This window comes from Hyperoodon ampullatus, assembly GCF_949752795.1.
Source record: "Hyperoodon ampullatus genome assembly, chromosome: 6".
NCBI lineage: Eukaryota > Metazoa > Chordata > Mammalia > Artiodactyla > Ziphiidae > Hyperoodon > Hyperoodon ampullatus.
The window spans coordinates 8,141,381-8,165,386 of NC_136919.1; the positions used below are offsets into that span (position 1 = coordinate 8,141,381).

Below are 24,006 nucleotides of genomic sequence, written 5' to 3' on the forward strand. Positions count from 1 at the left end.
CCCTGCATCGGCAGGCGGACTCTCAACCACTGCGCCACCAGGGAAGCCCTAACATCACTTTAAAAGCACATCCAATCCCATGATATTGACATGCCATAATTAACTCCTCCTCCCTCGTTAGACATTTGGGTTGTTTGCAATTCTGTAATATTATAAATATGCAGAAAGTGTCTTTGTGCATATGAAATTTTTCTTTAAATAGGATTATTTATTTTCTTAGGATAGGTTTCCACATTAGTGAGATTGCTGGGTCAAAATGAGTGAACATTCTCGAAGTTTTGATACATGTTGCCAACCGGCTTTCCAATAGATGATTCCAATTTTCACCGCTGATTAATGAGAACACTTTGACTCTCTCTCTCCCCAAATTATTATTTTTTGTCTAAAAAGCTTTTTGCTGATGTGAGAGTGGGAACACTGTTCTATTCTTGTTTGAATCTCTACTTCTTTTTTTTTTTTTATTGCGGCACGCGGGTCTCTCACTGCTGTGGCCTCTCCCATTGCGGAGCACAGGCTCCGGACGCGCAGGCTCAGCGGCCATGGCTCACGGGCCCAGCCGCTCCGCGGCATGTGGGATCCTCCCGGACCGGGGCACGAACTTGCGTCCCCTGCATCGGCAGGCGGACTCTCAACCACTGCACCACCAGGGAAGCCCTCTACTCCTTTGATTAGTAGTGAGTTTGGGCTTGGCTTCGTGCGACTGATAATAACCACAGTCTCTGTGTGCGTTGTAACTTGGTATTTTTCTTGATGATTTTTATTAGCTTTTTACATGAAGAAAGACATTTGTGGCCCTTTGTCCATCACTCTTATTGAAATAACCTCTCCCGGTTTGTTAGAGTTCTTTAAATTTTGGCCAGAGTGTTTTTTAATTTTTTGGACATTTGAAAACGTTGGGCCATCCTAGCTGGTCATCTTTTCCTCTGTGATTTTTTTTCTAGCCTTTCCGAGGCAGGAAATCTCTCTGCCAGAGGCTTGACAAGTCATGCGTGTTCTCAGGGATTTTTAGAATGACGTTTAACTCTACATCCATGTGGAAGTCTTTTGGGGTGTGGGGTATTGGGGCCTAGGTGAAGCTCCACCTGTCTGCGGCCCATCTCCCCCTCCTCCCTTGCCTCTGTGTGGCCAGACAGGTGTCTGGGAGGTGGAGGGACCAGCGATGGCTGGCATTACTGCCGTCCTGTCCCAAGAGGTCTGGATGCATACCCTGTAATCCATCGATCTCTGAAACATTGCACTCCAGTTAAAAAGAATGTTCTAGATCTATAATATAAATGCAGAAAGATGTCTGTGATTTATTGTTCAGTGATAAAACCAAGCTAAAGCATGAAGGACGGTATGATGCCATTTGTTAAAAATGAGGGGGAAAAAAGGGACTTCCCTGGCGGTCCAGTGATTAAGATTCTGAGCTCCCACTGCAGGGGGAACTAAGATCCCGCATGCCGGGCAGCACGGCCAAAAAAAAAAAAAGGAAAAAGGAAACCAACAAAGCCACGCGATTTCTCTGAGTGTATATGTCTGTAGAGAAGAAAACACTCATGATGTCACAGATCATTGCTAAGTACAAAAGTGTTTGTCAAGTTCAGGAAAAGTAGTCTTAAATGGTGTGGGATGATGAGAACTAACAAAAATGGGGAAGGGAGCAGATTTGGGACCCCTTGGGGGGTAGTCAGTCCTTGGTGCTGGGGTGTGATGGACAGGCCCCCGGGAGCCCCGTGCCTCCTGACCGTTCCCCTCCCCCGCCAACCCTGGTCCAGACTCTGAGGTGCACCATCACGAGCCTGACCTTCTGGGACTCCAGCTGCCAGGCTGAGGACAGAGAGGACCAGTTTGTCTTGCGCAGCGGCTACTCCAGCTGTGGCATGATAGTGACAGAAAATGTGATCAGTAACGAGGTAAGAGCTGTGGTGGGAAAGGTATCAGGGCCGGCTTAATTGGCGCCCCCTGGATCTTCCAGGCTGAGGGGCGTTTGGGAGAGCGGGTGTGATGCTCAGTAGGAGGACAAGTTTAGCCATTGGTTGGCGCAGTCTCCCCATCCACAGAAATGGGTGCGTTGGGTGGGATGCCCTCTGGACTCCTTTCCGGCTCTGACCAGCTCCCTGGCTCTGTTCCTGCAGGTGATCGTCAACCTCCTGTCAAGCTCATCACCACAGCAGGTGAGATGGAGGATCACTGTGCTAACCCATCTGGTCCAGGGTCCTGGGGTCCATTCCTGGCCTGGGAGGGAGCAGGCCTCAGGAAATTCAGGCCCTGATCCTGGCAAGCCAATGTGTCTCCAGCGTGCCTCAGTCTCCCCTTCCGTGCAATGGGAGCAGTACTGTTTAGGGTTATGTTCTCAGCCTCTCAAGTCAGAGGGTCCATACACATATCGGCTGTGTGGCCTTGGGCAAATCACATAAGCTTTCTGGGCCCAAAGGTCCTGTTAACAGTGGCATAGGAAAGGATCCCCATACGGGATGAGCCATCACTGAGATGATGCATGGAAAGCACTTCACACAGGTCTCGTGCAGAGCAAGTTCTTGATAAGTATCAGTTTGGGGTGGGGGGTGGTTTCAGGTGGTGATGAAGGTCAGGCAACAACTCTGGACCATGACTCCTGCCCCCACCCCTTACCTCCCTGGCTGGGTGCCTCCCCGACTGACCAAGCCCCCTCCTATCTCCCACAGAAGAAGGTGCAGTGCGTCAACATGGACAGCCTCTCCTTCCAGCTGGGCCTCTACCTCAGCCCGCACTTCCTCCAGGCCTCCAACACCATCGAGCTGGGGCAGCAGGGCTTTGTGCAGGTACTGGACTTGACCTCTTAGGCCAGCCAACTCCTGGGATTTCTCAGAGCCTTTCTTGCCACCCAATGGACCTTGACTTCCCAGAGGGAGGAGGGAGCCCCCATGGTGCTTGGTGGAGGGGAGAGAGAGCAAAGGCAGAGCTCAGACACTGGTTGGAATGTCCCCTCTTCTTCCTCATTTGCTCCAGGCAGGCCCATGACCGTCCTTCCACCGTCGACGTTCTGGAGCAGGAACTCTAGAATGAGTCTAGCTTATTTCATGAGAACAGGTAGGGCGGAGAGTTAAGAGTAACTGACCGTGCCTCGTCCCCCTGCCTACCCATGCAGGTGAGCGTGTCCCCATCAATCCCTGAGCTCACGATCCAGCTGGACAGCTGCCAACTGAATTTGGGGCCTGACATGGAAATCGTGGAACTCATCCAGAGCCAGGCAGCCAAGAGCAGCTGTGTGAGCCTGCTGTCCCCGAGCCCTGGTGGTGACATGCGCTTCAGCTTCCTCCTCCGTGGCTACATGGTGCCCATGCCCACGACTGGCATCCTCAGCTGCACGGTAGCCCTGCGCCTCAGCACTTGGTCCCTGGTGAGTAGGGGCTAGGCTAAGCCCAGCTTCAAGGGTGGCTTCTGGGTCTGGAGTTTTCAGGAAGGGATGTGATAGACCATGAGGATGTGGGACCAGTGGGCGAAAGACACAGCCACGGGCAGGCGCGTGGCCTCTGGGTACCAGGGGCACTCTTTCTGCCACCCTACAGCCTTCTGATGGCTGTGTCTTGGACATTGGTAGGATACGCAGCTGCAACCATTAGCTATCCATCCATCCATCCATCCATCCATCCATCCATCCCACCCAGTCATCTAGCCGTCTTCCCACTATCCCATCCAGTCATCCATTTATCAGTTGCTACTTCTCACCATCCCACCCAGTCATTCGTCCACAGTCCTTCCATCAGCCCAGTCCCCCAGCCAGCCAGCCAGCCAGCCATCCTTCTACCATCCCACCCAGCCATACGTCAATCCCTGCATCCAGGAATCCATCCACCCACCCATCTATCCATGCAGTATGATCACCAGTGTAATCTCAACAAACAGGAGACCTCGGGGAAGAGGGTTAGTACAAAGGACACAAAATTCTGATTTTCTGCACTTACTGGTCACGTTTCACCATCCAGTGGACACCTGTTCTCAGACACTCAGCCCTGGACACGCTCACACAGTCATCCCCAGGCCCTTGCACTCAGAAGGGTCTCCAGGATTAAAAGCCTCTCTGGTTCTACGAAGCTGGAGAAGCCCCTGAGGCTGCTCCTGAGTGGGCCTCTCCCCCAGCCACAGTGAGCCTGGGCCTCTGGGCTGACCTGGCTCCTCTCACCCAGGCATTCACAAGGGTGATGGATACAGTGCCCCCATCATCCTCATGGGAGTTGGGGCCCTCTCAGGAACTCACAAGAACCATTCCAGCAGCAGCCAAGGATTGTCTGGCCAACACCCCCCCCCCCCCCCACAGCACAGAACTGCCAGCACTTGCCCAAAGGCTGCCAGCCAGAAGGTGGTGGAGAGGGGGCTCAAAGTCAAGGCCCCAGGGTGGGCTGTGACAGGCCAGGGTCACAGAGGCAGGGAGTAAGCCTGGAAGCTGCTCTCGAAGGCTGTGTCACACACCGTGTACTCTTCCTCCCCAAGGACGTCCAGAGGACCGTCTCCACACGCCTGAACATTGCCAGCCCTGGCCTCCATGGTGAGTTCTCTCTAAGTCTCTCCAGGGTTCCAGGGGCTGACGTCAGAGTGGGACATGATGGACGGCCCAGAGGGATGGGTCTAGGCACACAGCAGGGAGGACCCCAGAGAGTAGGGTCCACAGCTGCCTCTTCCAGATGGAGAGCCTTTGTTCGTGACCACCCCGTGGGCCCGGATTCCAGGCCTTTGGTTCTTCTTGATCCCCAAGGTTGCTGGCTGACCTTGCTGGGGGGCGGGGGATGGGGCCTCCTAGGATGAGACTTGGGGCAGCACTGGCCTCACCTTCCTTAAGGCCCCTAGTGTGGAGGGTATGCCTAAGCCTTCAGCCCAGCTCCCTCCAGCCTGGGCAGAAGAGTCCCTGACACTGAAGGCAGAGGTGGGAGAGGCATCTGCCACCCGGGCCTGGATGGAGCCCCTACACCCAGCCTGCAACCAACAGGGCAGGCTAATGACCCCATTGCAGGGATGGGAACTCAGAGGCCTAAGGGGAGGCTGCCTGGCCCATAGTCACACAGGAATCGGGAGTGTGGAAAGAGTGAAGCTTGGGAAAACCCAAGAGCAGAGCTGAAGAGCCCTCAGAGGTGCTCTGGCTTATCCCTACCATGGTATAGGGCTCAGAGAGGGGCAGGGACTGACCTAAGGGCACACAGCGGGACTCTGGACTCTCCGGCCCCACTCACACTTTGCTCAGATTATACCATGCACCCTCCCTAAAAATGCATCTCTACCAGCCTTGGGAGGCAGAGGCATGGCCCAAAGGCCTGGCTGGGCCCTCTGGGTGAATGGTCATAGCAACCACGGCTTAGTGTCAGGCATGGGTGTGATGAACCCATTTGCTAGGTGAGGAAACTGGGGCTCAGAGAAGTCAGGGTCAGTAGCTGAGCTGAGACTGGCACCGAAACCTGTGCTCCTGGCCAGCACAACAGGGTAGGGGGGGCAGGGAGGAGGCGGCAGTGCTGACCACAGCTGTCCTGCCCTTGGTTGCGCAGACAAAGGCCTCGTCCTGCCCGCTGTGCTGGGCATCACCTTTGGCGCCTTCCTCATTGGGGCCCTGCTCACCGCCGCGCTCTGGTACATCTACTTGCACACGCGTGAGTATCCCAGGCCCCCACGATGAGTGCTCAGGACCCCTCCACCACCACCTGGGGGAGCCTGGCGAAGCCTCTGGGGGAGTGGGGAGCCCTGGCCGGGGCCCTGACCTCCGCCCCTGCCCCCAGGTCACCCCGGCAAGCGGGAGCCCGTGGTGGCGGTGGCTGCCCCGGCCTCCTCGGAGAGCAGTAGCACCAACCACAGCATCGGGAGCACCCAGAGCACCCCCTGCTCCACCAGCAGCATGGCATAGTGCCCAGCCCGCAGTCCTGGGGGCCACCCAGCCAGCCCTCGCCCAACAGGAGAGACTGAGCAGCCACCAGCTGGGAACCAATGGCCATGAACTTATCCTGGGACCCCAACCCCTCCACTCGAGCAAGGATGGACAAGGTCCTCTGTGCCCGCCCCTCCTGCCTCCCTCTCCAAGGCCTGCCGCCAGTGGGGGCACCAGCTTGGAACACCTTGGGGTCCCCCCACCCCACCACGAACCTTCAAACCCAGTGGGCCTGGGGTACGGCTGCCCAGGACCACGGAGAGAGAGTCCGCTGCGCTATATGTCCACATTGCTGTAGAAACCCAAGTCCCTGTAATTTTAACCTGGATCCAGTACTCGGTGACGTGGGCTGGGCAGGAGCTGAGAACTCCAAAACGAACTCAGCCCAGCCCACCCAGGCTGCCAGCGCCTCCTCCATGGAAACAGCCAGCCCAGAACCTGCTCCCATCGGCCTCTACATCTGGACTGGCCCAACTTTGACGGGGGAAACAGAAGCCTAGCGGCGCCCAGCCTGGAAGTGAATGGGGGAGCCTAGCTCCTCCCTGCAACTGTCACACAGAGACCCCCCCACCGGGCAGCCAGGCCGCCTGTCCTGGGCCCACCCCTATATACTCACCACCAATAAATCAGACCATGAAACCAGTGCTGGGCTGGGCTGAGAGAAGGAGAGTGGCACCTAAACTGGGGTTGGGGGGGATGACAGTTCTGGGTTCAAATCCTGGACCTGCCACTTATGGGCTGTGTGACGGTCCCATGGCTTCTTTAAGCCAGGCACAGTTCCCTTATCTGTAAAACGGGTATGAGAATTTGCGATCACAAGGTCTCTCAGCGAGGAGGTCTGCAAAGTGGTGCACGGCACGTGGTCAACGGACATCAATCCATTCTTCTCATTTCACAGACAGGCCACCTGAGGCTCAGAGGGAGGGGGGAACTTGTCCCAGGCCACAAAGCCCAGGCTCCTACACAACCCAGTTGCTGTACCAGCTGTAGCCCCCAACCCCCTATTGTCTGCTGAGGGAGCTAGAGGTCAAGAGTCAATCAAATGTTCAGCCAATGCTTTTTTAAAAAAAAAAAAAGTTAAAGGCTTTAAATCACTCCAGCCACCCTCTGCCCCCAGGGGGCCCCAGGCAAGGACCCTCTCCTCTCCCAGAAGGCCACTGGGAGGAGGAAATCTATCAACCAGCAGCCAGTATCCGGCAGGACCCCAGGCTAGGTCAGGCAGCTTACACGATAAGCTGCGCCTGAGGCAGGAAGCAGACAGGGTGGGAGGGGAGGTGGGCTGGAGGGTCAGGTCTACTACAACAGCCAGAGAACTAGGAAGGAGAGGCCAAGGGCACCTGAGGCTCAGAGACAGATCTCAGCTTCCTGCCCCCAGCCCTCTATTTCACCGCCCAGAGCCCAAGTCTCTGGGGCCAGTCTAGACAGAATCAGGAAGGCACGAAAAGCACGTAATTTAGTTCATGGTGAAATGCAGGGCAGGTGTGGGGGAACCCCACCTCCAACCCCACTGCCTCGGCTACTGGGACAGGGAGGGCTCCAGCAGCTTCAGCACACCGCCCACCAGGTGCAGGCTGCCTGTGACCAGCACGTGGATGGCAGCAGCCTCCTGGAGGACGATGGCCCCACTGCCTGCCACAGGGTGGGCAAAGAGGACCCGTGGGGGACTGGGTGGCTGAAAGACAGGGTCCCGGCCTTGGCTGATCCACTGCAAGGCGTGGGAGATGCAGCTGAAGACGAGGGAGCTGGTGGTGTGGGCGTGGGCTGGGCGGGGTGCCAGCAGCAGGGGTGCAGGCCCACCAGGCTCCGGGCTGGCCTGGTCCTCGTGCAGGCGGCTCCAGTGTTGCTGGTGCGCAAGGCAGCGGAGCAGCACCTGGTCCAGGGTCACTGTGAAGTTCTGTTGGTCTGCGGGGCACAGGGACGGGCGCATCAGTGAGGCAGCCGAGGGTCGGAGAGGGGGAAGCACGCTGTGAGCACCTGCGCAATGCCAGGCTTTATACAAGCATCATCTGTCCTTACAGTGGGTGCTATGAGGAAACTGGGGCTCAGGAAGTTCAGTGATTGCCCGTCGTCACAGAGCCGGTGAGAAACAGGGCCAGGCAGTTTAGCTTCAAAGCTGGGGCTTCTGCCTACCAAGCACATCTTTCTGCCCTAGCCTTATTGCCTTCATCTGTAAAACGGACAGGGTCCATCACCAGGTGGGCATAAGTACTTCTACAAATGCAGACTCCCAGACTGTCCCCACACAGTCTGATGTGGGGCCTCGGGATCTGTATTTTTTAGATTATTTCAAAAAAACTTTTAACATGATCCACAGTAAAAAATACATTTTACAGTGGCAACCCAGTACTCCCATACATGCACATATGTGTTTGGAACAGAATCATCAAATAATACCTACCCTTAACTTTGTGCAAGACACACTGACACTCTCTTCTCTATTCTATTTTATTTAAAATTTAAAATGCTGGTTGAGACCCACTAAACTGATTTCAAGAACCATCACTGGGTTGTAACCTGCATTTTGAAAAACAGTTTCACCAACAATTCCTTTTTCAGTATTGCAGTCACATGCAAAATTCAAAATGTACCAAAGGGTATTTATTTATACGATAAAACAAATCTAGTTCCTACCCAAGACCTTCAGTTCAAAAGCTCTCACCGTCACCAACAGAGCAATCCACCTCAGGGCCCTCCGCCCCCTGCCCACCGGAGGCACCATGCCTGTCACCTCTCACCTGCGTTGTCCGTGGATGACACCTCTGTCAGGTTAGGGCAGAAAATGGTATAGTCAAACTGGCAGGGCTAGAAGGCCAAGGGGAGAAGCTCAGTGTCAGAGCCCTGAGAGGACGCCCCCCATCCCAACTTCCACACAGCACCCCCGGAGTCCACATACACGTCCCCATCTCTGGAGATGCCCCCCCACCAGCTGAACTGGAGTGATGCTGCATAAACCGAGCCACAACACTTCCATGCCCCCCGTCTACCTCAATATACCCTGCCTGGCCTGTGGCCTGGACAGCATGGCCCAACACAGATGGGGAGACAGAGGCTGGAGCAGGGGGCTGCATTTGCTTAAGGGGACCCAGCTACTGAGCACAAAGGCTCGAGCACAAAGGATATGAAGAACAGCCTCAGCATCCTGGTCTGTGAAATGGGAAACGACCACTGGGAACCATTTCAGCCCTGACAGTCTAGGGTAGGCTCAGTTTCCTTGGGCAGAGAAGGGCCCCTCACAATATGCTTTATAGCCCAGTGACTCCTTAAACGAAACTTTAGAAGCAGGTATCCTAGTAGCAGCCCTGTTCTATGGAGAGGCAAACTGAGGCTCAGGGAAATGCCATCTCTTATCCAGGGTCATATGCTGGCAGCTAAAAGGGCCTGACAAGTGAATCCAGAGCCTGCACCTTACACCACTTACCCGGTCCTCACTGTAATCCTGGGCTTGAGTGTGACCATGGAGGAGAATGAGGACAATGACCTGTGACTTGACTTCCCTGTGCCCAGTGCTTTCACATTTAATCCTCAGTACAATTCAGGGGGGAGAGGAAAAATCACTCCCATTCTACAGTCGAGGAAACAGAGGCTCAGGGATGAAGGCACCGCTGCTGGGGGTCAAAGCCAGAACCAGGGCTGGGTTGCCTGCTGTCCATCCCCCAGCCAGCCCCTCACCTGCAGCAGCTTCAGCAGGGCCGCGGAATCCCGGTCCCCAGTGGAGTTGAAGAGCAAGACACGCACCTCAGACCCGCTGTGTGCGTGGGGAGGGGCGGGGGGAGGGGAGGGTCAGAGCGGCGCCTCCCACCCCTTCTCCGCGGGCCCCGCCCCATCCTTCCTCCCAAAACTTCCCGCCTCCCTACTGTGCCAGTCCGACCCCGTCCCTGCGACCCGCTCCATCCTTCCCCGAGGCTCCGCCCCTCCCCACTGGCCCAGTCCTGCCCGGGGCCCCGCTCCATCCTTCCTCAAGGTTCCTCCCCTCTCCACTGGCTAAGTCCCGCCCCCGTCCCCGGGTCCCGCCCCATCCTTCCCCAAGGCCCCGCCCCTCCCCACTGGCCCAGTCCTGCCCGGGGCCCCGCTCCATCCTTCCTCAAGGTTCCTCCCCTCTCCACTGGCCAAGTCCCGCCCCCGTCCCCGGGTCCCGCCCCATCCTTACCCGAGGTCCCGCCCCAGCCCCGCCTCTGTCCGCAGCTCACCCGCCCGGCCTCTCGCGGCTATGCAGCGCCTGGCGGAACCAGCGCACGCAGGCCTGCATGCTGCTGGTGGTGTGCGCGCCGTCCAGGTACCAAGTGAGGGGGCCCCGCCGCAGCAACTGCGTCCGGCCCGGCCACTCCGTGTCCCGAAGCCCTGGGGGAGGGGAGCAAGGCAGTCCTCCAGCTGCAGCCGCGAGGCTGCCCTTCTACATCCTCCCACTCCAGTCCTCAACTCGCACACACTACCCGCCCGTACAGCCCCCGCTGCTGCCCGCTCTGACAGCCCAGGAGCCTCTTACTGGGCATTAGCCACTGAGATCAGCTCTTTGGCTGCCTCATCTTGGTGGAATCATCCAGGCGGCCCTGAGAGGGGGCTGCTATCATATATCAGTCCCAAGTTTCAGGCAGAGAACCCTTAGCTCAGAGAGATTAGGTCACAGAGCAAGTGACACTTGGGGCTGGGATGTAATCCACCTAGCTCCAGGACTGTGTCATGGCCCTGACACGGGGCCTGGCACACAGTGGGCACACTGGAACCAACTGCTGAAGGGGCTTAACAGCCACGAGGACCTACTGTGTGCTGAAGGCTTTGGGGGCAAGCAAGAAGCCTGACAATATCACCATCCTCAAGGACCTCATGGTCTTATGATGATGATGACAAGGGTGGTAGTTTGGCAGCTACCAGTGGCTGGGCACTTTATCCCATATCTGCCAGGCTCTGGACTCAGTCCCTTAGTGATGTCACCTCACAGTGGGCCCTACCATCATCTCATTTGGCAGGTGGGGAAATGGGCTCAGAGAGAGTTCATGAACTCAAGGTGTGGGAAGCTCACTGACTCCAGTCCTTTCTCTTAAGGCACCACCTCGAATTGTCCCCACCTCTCAAACAGGAGACCAAAAGAAACATCTGAAGCAGCCTGGCTGGGCAGGAAGGTCCAACTCACCATGCTGCATGTGGGACGTGGGCTGGAACACAGGTGCCAGGGGCAGCTGCCCCAGGAGGCTTGGCCTGGATGCCTTCAGCTCTCCAGTATCTGGGCAGGGGAGGGGAGGGAAGGGAGAGGGAGGGCTGTGTGGGACTCAGTGTGCTCAGGCCTCACCTAAGGGCCCTCAGAGGCAGGTTCCACGTGTCCCCTGCCCACCCACTCACCTGCCCACTTACCCTGGTAGCCCTTTTGCTGAAGCCAGCAACGAGCCAGCTGCAAGGCCAAGGCGGCATTGGACTGCTGGTGCTCCCCCTCCAGGCCCAGGGTCAGCAGTGGCCCCCCTTCCTCCAGGGCTTCTAGTGGTGGGCACAGGTAGAGGGGACACTGCAGAGGAGATGGGCCGCAGCTGGTCAGGGGAGCTGCTGCTGCCTCCTCGGCCAGCAGGCCCTCCCTGATGCCATCAGCCCTTCCATCTTTCCCCATCGACCACAACCCACCAAGTCCTGTTCCTAGAACCGAGATGTCCTCCAGCTGGACGAGCACAGATGAGCACACTGAGGCCCCAAAGGATAAAGTACCTCCCCAGTCAGCCAACCCCCACCCAGCTGTCCCAATCAGACTCACTGAGATCTGCTGAGCGCGGTCCCTCAGCACTGCCAGGGGCCCGTCAGGCTGGAGCACGGTGAAGGCGGGGACACCACACTGTGGAGGACACGGAGAGTGAGTCCAGGGTCCTCCATGTCCCATCACTGGCCCCCATATCCCTGGTTCTGGATGGCCCACTCAGCTTTCCCCCCCATCAAACCTTTGGGAACCCCTCGATGGGGAAACTAAGGCCAGAGATGGGGCTCAACTTGTTCCACTCCCATGCAGAGCTGGGATGAGAACCCAGACCCCACGGATGCCCGAGACCTCGTCCTGAGTCACGAGGATACAAATGACCCTGCCACACCCGCCCCCACTTCCCTGTATCTTGGGGCCCAGGCCATCCATGTACCTCCCTCCCCAGGGCCGCCTGGTCACCTTAAAAATGCCCCCTTTCTGCCATGCGATCTTCTCCATCGTGTCCCCCAGAAGGCCAGTGTGGTCGATGCCAAGAGAGGAGACCCCACACACCACAGGCTTCCTGGGGGAAATGAAAGAGCCATGATGCCCCTGCCCCCGGCCACCGGGCTCCCGGCCACCATCCCTCTCTTCAAGCCACTCCCCCTCACTTGACGATGTTGGTGCAGTCGTAAGCCCCGCCGATGCCCACTTCCATCACTGCCAGGTCCACCTGAAGAGGATCAGAGGGCATGGCAGGGGGTACAGGGGCTCCCGAATACCACACAGGAGCCCCTAGTCTGCTGAGATTCCCCTTCCCGAGGCCTGGAACACAGGGTTCTGGGGAGTGGTGGGCACACACACCTTCTCTTGGAGGAAGACATGGAAGGCCATGAGTGTGAGGAAGCGGAAGTAGCCAGGCATGGAGACACAGCTGCTGTCATCCTGTGGACAGGATCACATCAGAGCTCGGGGCCCCTGCAGCCTCTGCCCTGGGGAAGATGGTGTCCCGGGATGTGCAGTGCCCTCTGGGTCTACCCACCCACTCCGGGCCCCTTACCCTGCCCACCCACCAGCCCTCCGGCATGGGCACCTTGGTCTCCTCCAGCCGGTGGTAGAGGCGCCAGAAGTGCTTAGTGAAGAGCTCGGGGCTTATGGGCTGCCCATTGATTCGGATCCGCTCACGCACCTGCACCAGGTGGGGAGAGCTGCCGAGAGACCTAGGGTCATCAGGACTCCCTTCCCAAGACCCCCAGGCTGTCCCCGTCCCCACAGTCAGACCTGTCTTTCAGAAAAACAAATCTAACTATGTCACTGCCCTGCTGAAAACCCTTCTGTTGCTTCCCCCTGCCCTTTAGAGAGTCCCAGCTCCTCATCTCAGCCTACCAGGCCCCGGCGGGTCTGATGCCACTGGCCTCACCTCTCACACATCCCTTGGTAGTTCCCTGTGCCCCAGCCCCTCTGGACTATTATTAGTTCCTCCAGTTCCCTCCCCCCCCCCCCAAATTTTCTATCTCCAGGCCTATACACATGTCCACAGGTCTCAACTAAGATGGCTTCTCCAAAAAAGAGAAAGGACCCCGCCCCACCAGACTGCTCAGGCATGCTCTCTGGGCTCCCACAGCCCCCCATGCTTCCCCCATCCTACATCGATCAGTAACTCGGCCAACATCTGCCCCCATAATGTCTGTCTTCCTGCCCTTGAGGGCAAGGCCCCGTCTGCTGTGTTCAAGCTGCGTCCCCAGACTGGCCCATGAGGCCACATGGGCCCAAGTCAAAGGCTGGGCTTTTATCCCAAACATTATTTTGGAAGAGAGATTGTTGGCTTATATTTAAATCCTCAAAGGCCCTCTGGTATTATGAATCTACTCCATTTCTTTAATTTGAATGAAGAACTGCTGAGGGAAAACACATTGGTCTGAAATGACCTCAGTCAGCAGGTTTCAGATGCTTACAGAGGTCACCTGATGGAACCGGTAAAATAAAAGGAGGCAAAAATCTTGAATGCCCCAAGCTTAAGGACCAAATCCTGAGCAATCTACCATCATGTGAATCCCACTGCTCTACCAGTGACAGGCTTAAGAAGGCATGTACAGCTCCAGGGAAGAGAGACCCATGTCTAATCACCCTGCCCCCCCCATCCTCTGGTGTGAGTTTAGATGCCTGAATGCAACCAAGAGGGGGTGCTGCCTGGAGGGCAAAGCAGCAGCTCAGGCTGGCACAGCGGAAGGGCTCCCGCTGCCCACCTGGGAGGTCTCAACAGAGTTGTCATAAACCACGCTTATTGTTTAAGCCCTTACTAGCCTGGTTTTCTGCTCCTTATGGCAAAGATGCCCTAGTTGATAAATATTTCTATGTGATTTAAAAACTGTATAAGGAATTTAAGTTAATAAAAAGATATCTGAGGGACTTCCTTGGTGGTCCAGTGGTTAAGACTCCGCACTTCCAAAGTAGGGGGCATGGGTTCAATCCCTGGTTGGGGAATTAAGATCCCACATGCCGCTAAGCGTGGCCAAATAAATAAATAAATAAAAAGATATCTGACTATTCCAGCTGTGTATTTCATTTATCCATTCAAGTTGCTGCCCGCCTCCCCAATTTCTTTCCGTTGTGAAAATTAAAGATTGCCATAAACTTGGGCTAACTGGTAAATGCTAACTGACTGCCTGTTGAATGAACGAACACTAGGCAGAGAGACATGCAGCTGAGCCGATGGGGGTGACCCTGGCCTTGAGGTGCTGGCTGGTTCCAGAGCCCCCCCCAGAGAGCCAGGAGACGCCACATCCCTCTGTACCTCAGTACCTAAAGAATCCCGTCTTCAGGCCATAGCTCCGGAGGATACATTCAGTGAAGGCACAGGTGGAGCCCTAGAAAGAAAAGGTCTTGTCTGGGCAGGTCCCCCCGACCCCACCCCAGCAAGTGCACGTCCTACCCCTGGGTCCTGTGGCTCGCCTTCCCCTTGGTCCCTGTGATGTGGATGATGTTCAGTTGGTCCAAGTCCTCCACCTAGGACAGACAGACAAGGTCCCCGCCTCAGCCACAGGACTCACAGACAGATGGGAATGGGGGGTGGTCAGAGGCCCTCCCCACCTTACCTGCAGCCCACTCCGTGCCAAGTACAGCCTCATGGCTTCCAGTTGTCTCTGGGGGTCACCCCGCTGGCGCTTCACCTGCTCCAGGTAGTTGGCATTGGTCTGCAGGGTGTTGAGTGTGCGCACAGCATCCTGGCAATGAGTCCCCAGGTAGTAGGTTAAGGCTCATTAGGGATCCATAGGGACAGAGGAACCCAGCATACCAGTGGCCAGGCCAGGGTCCAGGCCTGCCATGCCAGCCCTGTTTCCCCAGCCTAGAGGTTAGGCACCAGTGAAAAAGAAGTGGCATCTTTCCAGTTCTAGCAGAAATGGGAGCCTGGGGCAGTTCAGACCCACCCAGGGAGTGCCAGGCAAAGCAGGCAAAATGACTAACGGGACTATCCTTGCTTCCTGTTCGGCCTCCCCAGGCTTCACTCTCAGGCTTTTGCCCTCATTCTCTCCATGGTCCACCACTGTATTGGGCCCCTCTTAGAGCAGGGCCAGAACTACAGAAGGCTGGGGTCTTAGAACTGAAGGAATTAGAACTAGGAATTCCTGGAGGCTTCCATGCCCAGGATTGGGCATGAGGATTGGGGTTCCACATTCTGACCCAGGGAAGAGTTGCTTGAAGCAACCAGATGGGGAAGAGGAGTCTCAGGGGGAGGAAGGCTGTGTCAGGGTCACTCAGACAAGAAGGCAAGCAGGTATAACCTCAGGACTATACTATACTTCCACTTGGGGGGGTGGGGGGTGGAAGTGGGGGTGATGTTTATTTCCCCTCAGGGCCTCAGTGGCTGGTTGGAGGACCCACTCTCATCACACTGGTGCCACCTGCCTGGCCAGCATCAGGTTCTGGTCTCTGGCAACTTGCCCCTGGCACAGAGCCAGGAGGAAGCTTTCTGTTTTCCAGATTCTTGCCACCACCACCACCCCCCCCCCCCCACTGCTCCGAGTCCTGCCTGCTCCCCAATTCCAGGCACTTGGATCTTCATCTCCTGAATCCTAGAGACGCCAACCCAGACCTATACTCTGGATCTCCCAAGTCTGAACTCCTGAATCCCTTTCCCCTCCCCCACCCCAACTGCTGGTTCTGAGTCCGGAGACACTGGAACTCCAGAACCTCAGCTGAGCCACTGGATCTCTTGGTCCTATCACACGGCGTCCCTTCCCACTCTCTAACGCGGTACACTTCAGCCTCAGAATTCCCAAATCAGGTACCCCCCGGGTCCAACTTCCTGGTGCCTGTCCCCACCTCCGGAATCCAGGATGTCCCCGACCCCCCAAGTCCCCCAGTCCCAGGCTCCTGGCCCCTCTCTCAGCTGGCGGAGGCCAGATGCCAAGCGCCTCAGGCCCGGCTCACGTGTCATTGCAGGACCTCCCTCCAATACCTGATACTCCATGCCGGGCTCCTGCGGCGCAGGCCACGCGCTCAGTACTCGCCTCGCTGCGACCCCGGTTGTTGCACCACGCGAAGAAACCGCTGCCAGGAAGAGAGCCGCGCGCAGGTGGCAGCGTGCCCGCGACATAGTAGAGATGCAAGCGGCGGCACGCTAGGCCCGGACCGAATACGCCGCGCCCCTCTCCTGGCCCCGCCCCCGACTCGCCTCCGCCCTCCGCCACTCAGCGTTGCCCGACGAGCCCACCGGCACCAATAAGAATCTGCGGGACGCCATCCTTGTGAGGGGCAGGCCCCGGGGCGGGGCGGAGAGCTTCATTCATGTTTATGAGGGGCACGGTCCCGAGCGAGTCCTCTGCCTTAGAGAAATACGCGCTCCTTTCGTCATCATCCTCTCAAGGACCCGGCCGCGCCCCGCAAATTAGCCAGTCCGAGTCAGCAGCCCTGCTCCAGGCCAGAACCAGCTTCGAGCCGGGATAGAATGATAGAACTGGCGGACACCTTAGGGAGGTCGCTGAATCCTGGCCCCAAAACGTCCCGACCCAACGCAGAGACCCAGGGCGGCGGGGATGCGGCCTCTGATCTGTTGAATCTGAGAGCTCGATTGTGGAGCAATAGGCCAAAAACCAGGCACCTACGCTACTGCGGCCCCTAACCGTTCCTCGGCAGCCTGGGAAGGCTTCCTGGAAGAGGCGACATCCTGGCCTCACAAGGCCTAGAGATGGAGCACAGTCAGAGAGCCCTGGGGTGACAGGATGCCAGATCCAGCAGGACCCTGTGGCCTTATAAGAAATTGGATTACATTTAGATAACAATAAAATGGTTCTAAGGAGGGATGACAAGATCAGATTTGTCATCTGATCAAATGGAATGGATGGGGCTTCCCTGGTGGTGCAGTGGTTGAGAGTCCGCCTGCCAATGCAGGGGACGCGCGTTCGTGCCCCAGTCCGGGAAAATCCCACATGCCGCGGAGCGGCTGGGCCCGTGAGCCATGGCCGCTGAGCCTGCGCGTCCGGAGCCTGTGCTCCGCAACGGGAGAGTCCACAGCAGTGAGAGGCCCGCCTACCGCAAAAAAAAAATGGAATGGATGGGAGAGCCACCTACGGAGGGGGCAATAATCTGTCCTACCTGGGGGTGGAAGACTCCCATTTGTCCTGGAGTTTTCAGAACTTTTTCTGTCTCTGACCTTCTTGGCCCCAACTGCTAGCATGGAAAAAAGTAGTATGGAGATTTCCTTTCTACAGCTGAGATCTGGAAAGGTGTGTGTGTTTGGGTGGAGGTGGGGGAATTGCTGCAAAAACCCTCCAGAGAAGTTTCCTCAGATAAAAGGCAGTCCCTTAACAACTGATGGGGTTTCAGTACCAGTAGCCCCTCCCTCTTTCCTGCAGGCATTGGGGATAAATATTTATCAGAGATTGTTTGATTTTGAAATAAACAAATATGTTGAGAAGACTCTGTCATTGGCTGGACTTCCGCTTTTCGTATCACTGCAGGGTGCCCCACCCCTGCCGCATGGGAGACAGACAAGTCCTTTTCTCTCTTAATGTTCTTTTTTAAAAATCATTGAAACTTTCTTTATACATCATAATTTAATAACTGAATAAAAAATAATCATAAAGAGGCTTTAAATGATTTCTCTTTTGCTTAACCCTCACCCCCAATCTCCAATCCCGGTTCTCCTTTGGTAATTCTTATTGACAGCCAAGTGTGTGTCTCACGGTTGTCTATGCTCATGAAATCCCGGACACACCTAGACATCTATAAGGCCTTGATCTTTTTTGTTTTTGGTTTTTGTTTTAGTTTTTGGGGTTTTTTTGGTGGTGGGGGGAGGTGGCGTGCCCCACCTGGCTTCCAGGATCTCAGTTCCTAGACCAGGGATTGAACTTAGGCCATGGCAGTGAAAGCACGGAATCCTAACCAGCAGACCACCAGGGAACTCCTTATAGGGCCTTGTTGATGCAGACAAGATTTTTTTGCATCTTAACTTTCTTACTCAACAATAAGCTCATAGGGATCCCTCTAAGACATTTACTTAACAAATAGTTAAGCAGCACCTTTCTGGGCCAGGCACTGTTTTAAACACATTGTACATAATTGCTCATTTAATCAACAAAACTCTTGAAACAGGTGCTAGTATTATATCCTGTTTCACAAGTGAGGAAACTGAGACACAAAGGAATAAAGACACATGCTCAAGTCACAAACTCAAGCTTTGAACTCTGGCCCCGGAGTCCTTATTCCTAGCCTCCGTACCTCCTTCCTGCTGCCCTCCCCCACTGGGGATGAGGGGGCACTGCTAACTCTGCAGCAGTGGCTGTACCCTAATGCATCCCCCACTTGCCTGCAGTGTTCTGCCACAGTGGATAGCATCTACACCAGGGGCTTATATTTCTGCAGGTGAGATTGCGCCAAGGGGGACAGTTGGGTCCAGGGGTGTTTGCATTCCTTCCCGCCAACACTTGTAAACGTTGCAGCCCACCAGCTGTGTAGTGTGAGGAGAGCCCCCCTCTTCCAGAATGTCCCCCAGACGACTGGGTGTAGAGTACCCTGTCATTTGTGCTCTGCATTTCCCTGGCTGCAGTGAAATTGAGCATCTTTCCAGGCATTTATTTTAGTAAACTGCCTCTCACTCATCCTTGGCCTATATATATTTCCAACGTCTGTTCAGCACCTTATTGTCAATTATAAAGCACTTTGGGTATCACAGGTGTGAGTCCTCAGTTCTGTCCTCTATATGGGAAGTAATTTTTTTCTTGATCTGTTAGTGGTGGCCCCAGTTGATTCATTGGTAACAGCGGGTATTGGAGCTCTCAGCCATTCTTCCAAGTATAAAATCCCAGGGAAAATGAGATCCCAGGAGGGAGACTCCCTCCTCATTCGGATGATTTGGAAGCAAGTCTTCCAAAGTGCAAATCTGACCTTTTCATCCCTCCTTAGAACCATTTTATTGTTTTCTAAATGCAATTCAATTTCTTATTGGAAAATCCCATTGCCTACTTTCCTGAATCTTAACTGATTTCTTTCCCTTTGTTCTGAGCAAAGCAGTCCTGTCAGTTCTCCCCTCTGGCCTGATACAGCCCTTCTCTAGGGTGGGGTGAACTCAACAGTCCTAAAAAATCGTTGAACTACACACCTCAGCTCAAGTTGGAAACAGAAATAGATGTAGAGACACAGAAGGCAAGAAACAGCACAGAAAATTCCAGGGATCCTATTTGGTATCATCCCAGTTGTGCAGGAAATTATAACTGGTGACTGGAGCCTTGGCAAAGTCACCCAGTGGCCTTGGGCATGTCACCTGTCCCCCGGACCTCTGCTTCCTCCATGGTCTCCAAGGACAAAATTTTATTTTGGCCATGCCGCGTGGCCTGCAGGATCTTGGCAGTGAAAGTGCTGAGTCCTAACTACTGGACCACCAGGGAATTCCCTCCAATGACAATTTTCATAGCCAGTGACGCCAGGGAATTTAAAAGGGGAGGGGATAGAATAGATTTATTTTCTTTTCCTTATTCAAACTTTTCCTTACTTTTTATTTTGTTTTTAAATTCTAAATTTTTTTTTTGGATGGATGATACATCATATCATTCAAATAGTCAAAGGTACAAAAAGGAAGACAGAGAAAAGCTTCCTTCCCACCCCAGGTCTTAGCATCCTTATTCCCCTCCCCAAAAGCAAAGTTATGTTTCTCGTGATCTTTCCAGAGACATTTTATGAACTTATAAGCAAATACAAATATATTTTGATTTCCCTTTTATACTCAAAGATAGCAGCAGACTATATACATGAGTCTGCATTGTACTTTTTCCACATATCTTTATATCCTGGACCTTATTCTGGACTGTGTTGGCACATAATAGCTGCCCCATTGGCTAATTTGTTTTTTCAAAGCTGCATAGTGCTCCTTGCTGAAGAAGTACTGTCGTGTATTTGGCCAGTCTCCTACTGACGGACATTTAGGTTTTCAATATTTTGCCATCACAAGCAATGCTACAATGGGTAACATCATTTCTTCCATGTGTGAGCACATCTGATGGATAAGTTCCAGGAAGTGCAATGGCTAGGTCAAACGTGATTTGTGTTTGACACTTTCATACAGATTGCCACGTTGTCCTCCAGAGGGACAGGACTGGTTTCCACGCCCATGCCCCTGCAGGGCATGAGCCAGCTGCTTCCTCACCAACATACACTGTTAGCCACCTTTGATCTTGCCAATTGCATAGGTGGAAAAATGGATTCTCAGGGTAGTTATCATTTGCATTTATTTTATTGTGAAGGAGGGTGAGCATTTTTCTTATGTTTAAAAGTCATTTGTGGGGTTTCCCTGGTGGTGCAGTGGTTGGGAGTCCGCCTGCCGATGCAGGGGACACGGGTTCGTGCCCCGGTCCGAGAGGATCCCACATGCCGCGGAGCGGCTGGGCCCGTGAGCCATGGCCGCTGGGCCTGAGTGTCCGGAGCCTGTGCTCCGCGACGGGAGAGGCCACAGCAGTGAGAGGCCCGTGTACCGCAAAAAAAAAAAAAAAAAGTCTTTTGTATTTCTTTAGCAGTCCACTCCTCTCTTTGGCATCATTGCTTTTTATTTGAAAAGCCACAGATGTTTGTAGAAGAAAATAGAGAAAAGTATAAAGGAGAAAATCAAAGGCATCTTAATAGGGCACCTGGAGAGCCACTGTTGGCCTTTTGGTGCCACCACTGAGGTGTTCTCATCCTCCATAAAGAACAATAGAAACAAAGCCATTGTCTGGAGAGCAAAGCAAAGAGAACAAGGGCACAGAGACACTGGCAGGCAGGCCAGTGTCCACCCACGTGAGGCAGGTCTGCAGGCATGTGTGGAGGGTAAGTGAGGGGCCAGGGCTCCCGCTTCAACCCATACCCTCCCAAAGGGAAAGGACGTGAATCCATCCATTCCCTCATTCATTTGATGAGAAATTGTCTCTATGCCAGACCTGGGCTGGGTGCTGGGGACACTGGGTTCTGGAGACAGATGACAAGGCTCTGCTCTTGAAGTGCCCTGTCCAGGGGGCAAGAGAAGAGTAAAGAATGACACTTGCGAAGAACGAGTATTTGCAACCCCTGATTAGAGGCTGTAGGGGCAGGAGGCTGAGGCCCAGAGAGGGACAGAGACAGCTTGGGGCCACACAACAGGTCAGCAAAGGCACCATGCTGGGCTTTCTAAATTCAGATCTGCCTGAGTGACTGCCCCCTCTCCTGCCTCATCATGACAGCTGAAGAGGACTTCAGAAATTGGCCTTGGCCTCTTCCACCTCCACCCAACATTTGCCTCTGCCTGAAACACCCTTCCCCTAAGCTCTTCCTCTTTGCTTTTTTGGGTGGGTTCTTTCAGCTTTTTTTTTTTTTTTTTTTTTTTTTTGCGGTACGCGGGCCTCTCACTGTTGTGGCCTCTCCCATTGCGGAGCACAGGCTCTGGACGCACAGGCTCAGCGGCCATGGCTCACGGGCCCAGCCGCTCCACGGCATGTGGGATCTTCCCGGACCGGGGCACGAACCCGTGTCCCCTGCATCGGCAGGCAGACTCTCAACCACTGCGCCACCAGGGAAGCCCTTAGCTATTATTAAGCACTTATCCCTGTACTTGGCATTGCAATCTCTCTCTTTTTTTAATAAATCTGTTTATTTTATTTATTTATTTTTGGCTGCGTTGGGTCTTTCTTGCTGTGCATGCGCTTTCTCTAACTGCCATGAGCAGGGGCTACTCTTCGTTGTGGTGCGCGGGCTTCTCATTGTGGTGGCTTCTCTTGTCTCAGAGCACGGGCTCTAGGCATGCGGGCTTCGGTAGTTGTGGCACACGGGCCTAGTTGCTCCGCGGCATGTGGGATCTTCCCGGACCAGGGCTCGAACCCATGTCCCCTGCATTGGCAGGCGGATTCTTAACCACTGCGCCACCAGGGAAGCCCTGCAATCTCTTTTAAATCCTCACAAGAACTGTATGAATTAGAGATTATCCTCACTTTACAGGTAGCGAAATGGGGGCTCACAGAGGGTAAGCAACTCACTCAGGGTGACACAGCCAGTATGCGGCAGAGCCAAGATACAAACCCAGGTTTTCTGGCTCTAACACATGCCCCTACTCTCTACCACTTGTCTGGTCAATCTCTGCTGTCAATGCGCTGTGTGACCTTGGGCAATTGGCTTCCTCTCTCTGATCCTGACTCTCAGTCTCCTCCTTAGTAGAACAAGGATTGAAATGAGTTCTGTCCCAGGTCATAATTTCTAGGGGGATCTTGATGAGGACAAGAGCCTCCAAAGGGCACCGCACTCCGGAGAGCCTGGACTAGAGGAGTCCTGCTGCCCCTCCGCCGCCCCCATCCAGGGTTCTGTGGAGACCAAGGGAGGTTCAAGCTCATAGGCAGGTTTACGCAGAAGCCTAGCATTCAGAAGGGAGGTACATTTCTGATGGCCACGCCAGGGTTCTGTCCCTCCGATATACATAAGGACTTCCCCACCTCTGAATATCAATTCATACAGTGACCTACAAGAAAACACTTTTCTGTCACTGGGTGAAAAGAAACTTGCCTTAACCAGAATTCCATATCCTCAGCGGCACAGCCTCTCCTTATCCTCACCCCGACTCTGGCTACAGAGGTGTTTAATGGATTTAGTTTATTAGGAGGGCAGCGAACCTTAAAAATGGGCCTCCCTTTGACCCTGCAATTCTACTACTTCTAAAAATGACCCTGAGGAAACAAACAATTGGAACTGTGCTCAGAGCCCCAACGTGCTCTGTTTATCACTCTCCAGTGGCAGGTGACACGGTTGACGACCTGACAACGCCCTCCTTCCTGAAACCCTTTGTTCTCTGGGCTTCCCCGACACCTCCCTCCCTGATTCTCCTTCTTCCTTGCTGGCTGTGCCTTGCTGGCTGGCCCTGCCTTCTCCCTTCCAATCTCCTCACCTTGGCGGCCAGGGGCTCATGCCTTTCTCCAAGGTGGTCCCTGCTGTCCTGGCTCTATGATGATGTCTGACTTTCAAATGTCCCTCTTCGCTGAGCTAAGGACATGAGCATCTGGTGACCTCCTGATGTCTGCAGGCATTTCTGCCTTAAAACCTGCTGCTCCCCAGGCCTTCCCAGCACAGAGGACAGCTCCACCATCCACCAAGGGGCTCAGGTCTAAAGCTGGGCCTCACCCTGGGTTTCCCACCCCATCACTCCTGAGGCCGCCCCCACCCAGCCTCTCCAGCAGCCACTCCCATCCCTCCAGTGGCATCTCAGGCTGCCACTGCAGGTCTACCCTCTAGCCTCCTTGCTGCTGTTCCTCTTGACCCTTACAACCATAACCATTCTACATCTTTTTTTTTTTTTTTTTTTTTTTTTTTGCGGTACGCAGGCCTCTCACTGTTGTGGCCTCTCCCGTTGCGGAGCACAGGCTCCGGACGCACAGGCTCAGCAGCCATGGCTCACGGGCCCAGCCACTCCACAGCATGTGGCATCTTCCTGGACCGGGGCACGAACCCGTGTCCCCTGCATCGGCACTGCGCCACCAGGGAAGCCCCTCCATCATTTTTAAAGAAACCCAGATCTTGCCTCTCCTGCCTCACATCTTCCAGTGGATTCCCACTGCACTTAGGACGAGCTCCAAGCTTTTGATCTCACCATCTCTAACCACTGCCACCCCCAGCCCTGCTGTCCTCCTCTGATTCGCAGCCATGCCAAGCTCATGCCCACCTTTGTGAAGGTCTGCGCCTACTGAGCACCTAGCATTAAAAGTATGCATTTAATCCACCCAACAGCTTTAGGAGTACTGTGATTATCCTCCTTATGAAGATGGGAAACTGAGGCACAGACGGGTTACACAGCCAGCCAAAGGTCACACAGAGTGAATGCATGACAGAGCCTCAGGGCCTTCGCACTGGGGTTCCTTCTGCCTGGAATGTTCTTCCCCTCAAAGTTCACGTGACCGATTCATGATCATTCCAGGTCTCTGCTCAAAAGGCACCTCCTTGCCACATTCTTTTCACCATCTACCCTTTTGTATTTTTTGAATTTTGAACCATGTGATTGTAT

General features: G+C 54.6%; 2 protein-coding genes across 5 annotated transcripts in view; one reads left to right on the forward strand and one right to left on the reverse strand.

Moving 5' to 3' along the window:
- The window catches only part of ENG (endoglin), a gene marked incomplete at its 3' end in the record, with an annotated part of 29,302 nt that extends 23,454 nt beyond the window's left edge, over positions 1-5,848 (forward strand). For both annotated transcript variants that reach the window (XM_079706899.1, XM_079706898.1), the window contains exons 9-15: positions 1,758-1,895; positions 2,118-2,156; positions 2,667-2,783; positions 3,110-3,361; positions 4,453-4,507; positions 5,496-5,597; positions 5,724-5,848. In XM_079706899.1, the coding sequence (XP_079563025.1) occupies positions 1,758-1,895; positions 2,118-2,156; positions 2,667-2,783; positions 3,110-3,361; positions 4,453-4,507; positions 5,496-5,597; positions 5,724-5,848 (828 nt within the window). The remainder of the gene's footprint in view (positions 1-1,757; positions 1,896-2,117; positions 2,157-2,666; positions 2,784-3,109; positions 3,362-4,452; positions 4,508-5,495; positions 5,598-5,723) is intronic.
- Positions 5,849-6,920: 1,072 nt separating this feature from the next.
- FPGS (folylpolyglutamate synthase) lies at positions 6,921-16,119 on the reverse strand (the record flags this gene model as incomplete). Of its 3 annotated transcripts, none has more annotated exons than XM_079706904.1 (15): positions 6,921-7,771; positions 8,605-8,671; positions 9,539-9,614; positions 10,057-10,207; positions 10,998-11,087; positions 11,216-11,363; positions 11,604-11,681; positions 12,003-12,105; positions 12,194-12,255; positions 12,387-12,464; positions 12,616-12,730; positions 14,325-14,389; positions 14,475-14,528; positions 14,618-14,746; positions 15,982-16,119. In XM_079706904.1, the coding sequence occupies 15 exons, from the start codon at positions 16,117-16,119 to the stop codon at positions 7,386-7,388; spliced, it is 1,740 nt and encodes a 579-aa protein (XP_079563030.1). In that variant the 3' UTR covers positions 6,921-7,385. The 3 variants fall into 3 exon arrangements, with proteins under 3 accessions (XP_079563030.1, XP_079563029.1, XP_079563031.1); XM_079706903.1 differs by having other exon boundaries at positions 12,387-12,467; XM_079706905.1 differs by lacking the exon at positions 12,387-12,464.
- Positions 16,120-24,006: the final 7,887 nt, after the last annotated feature.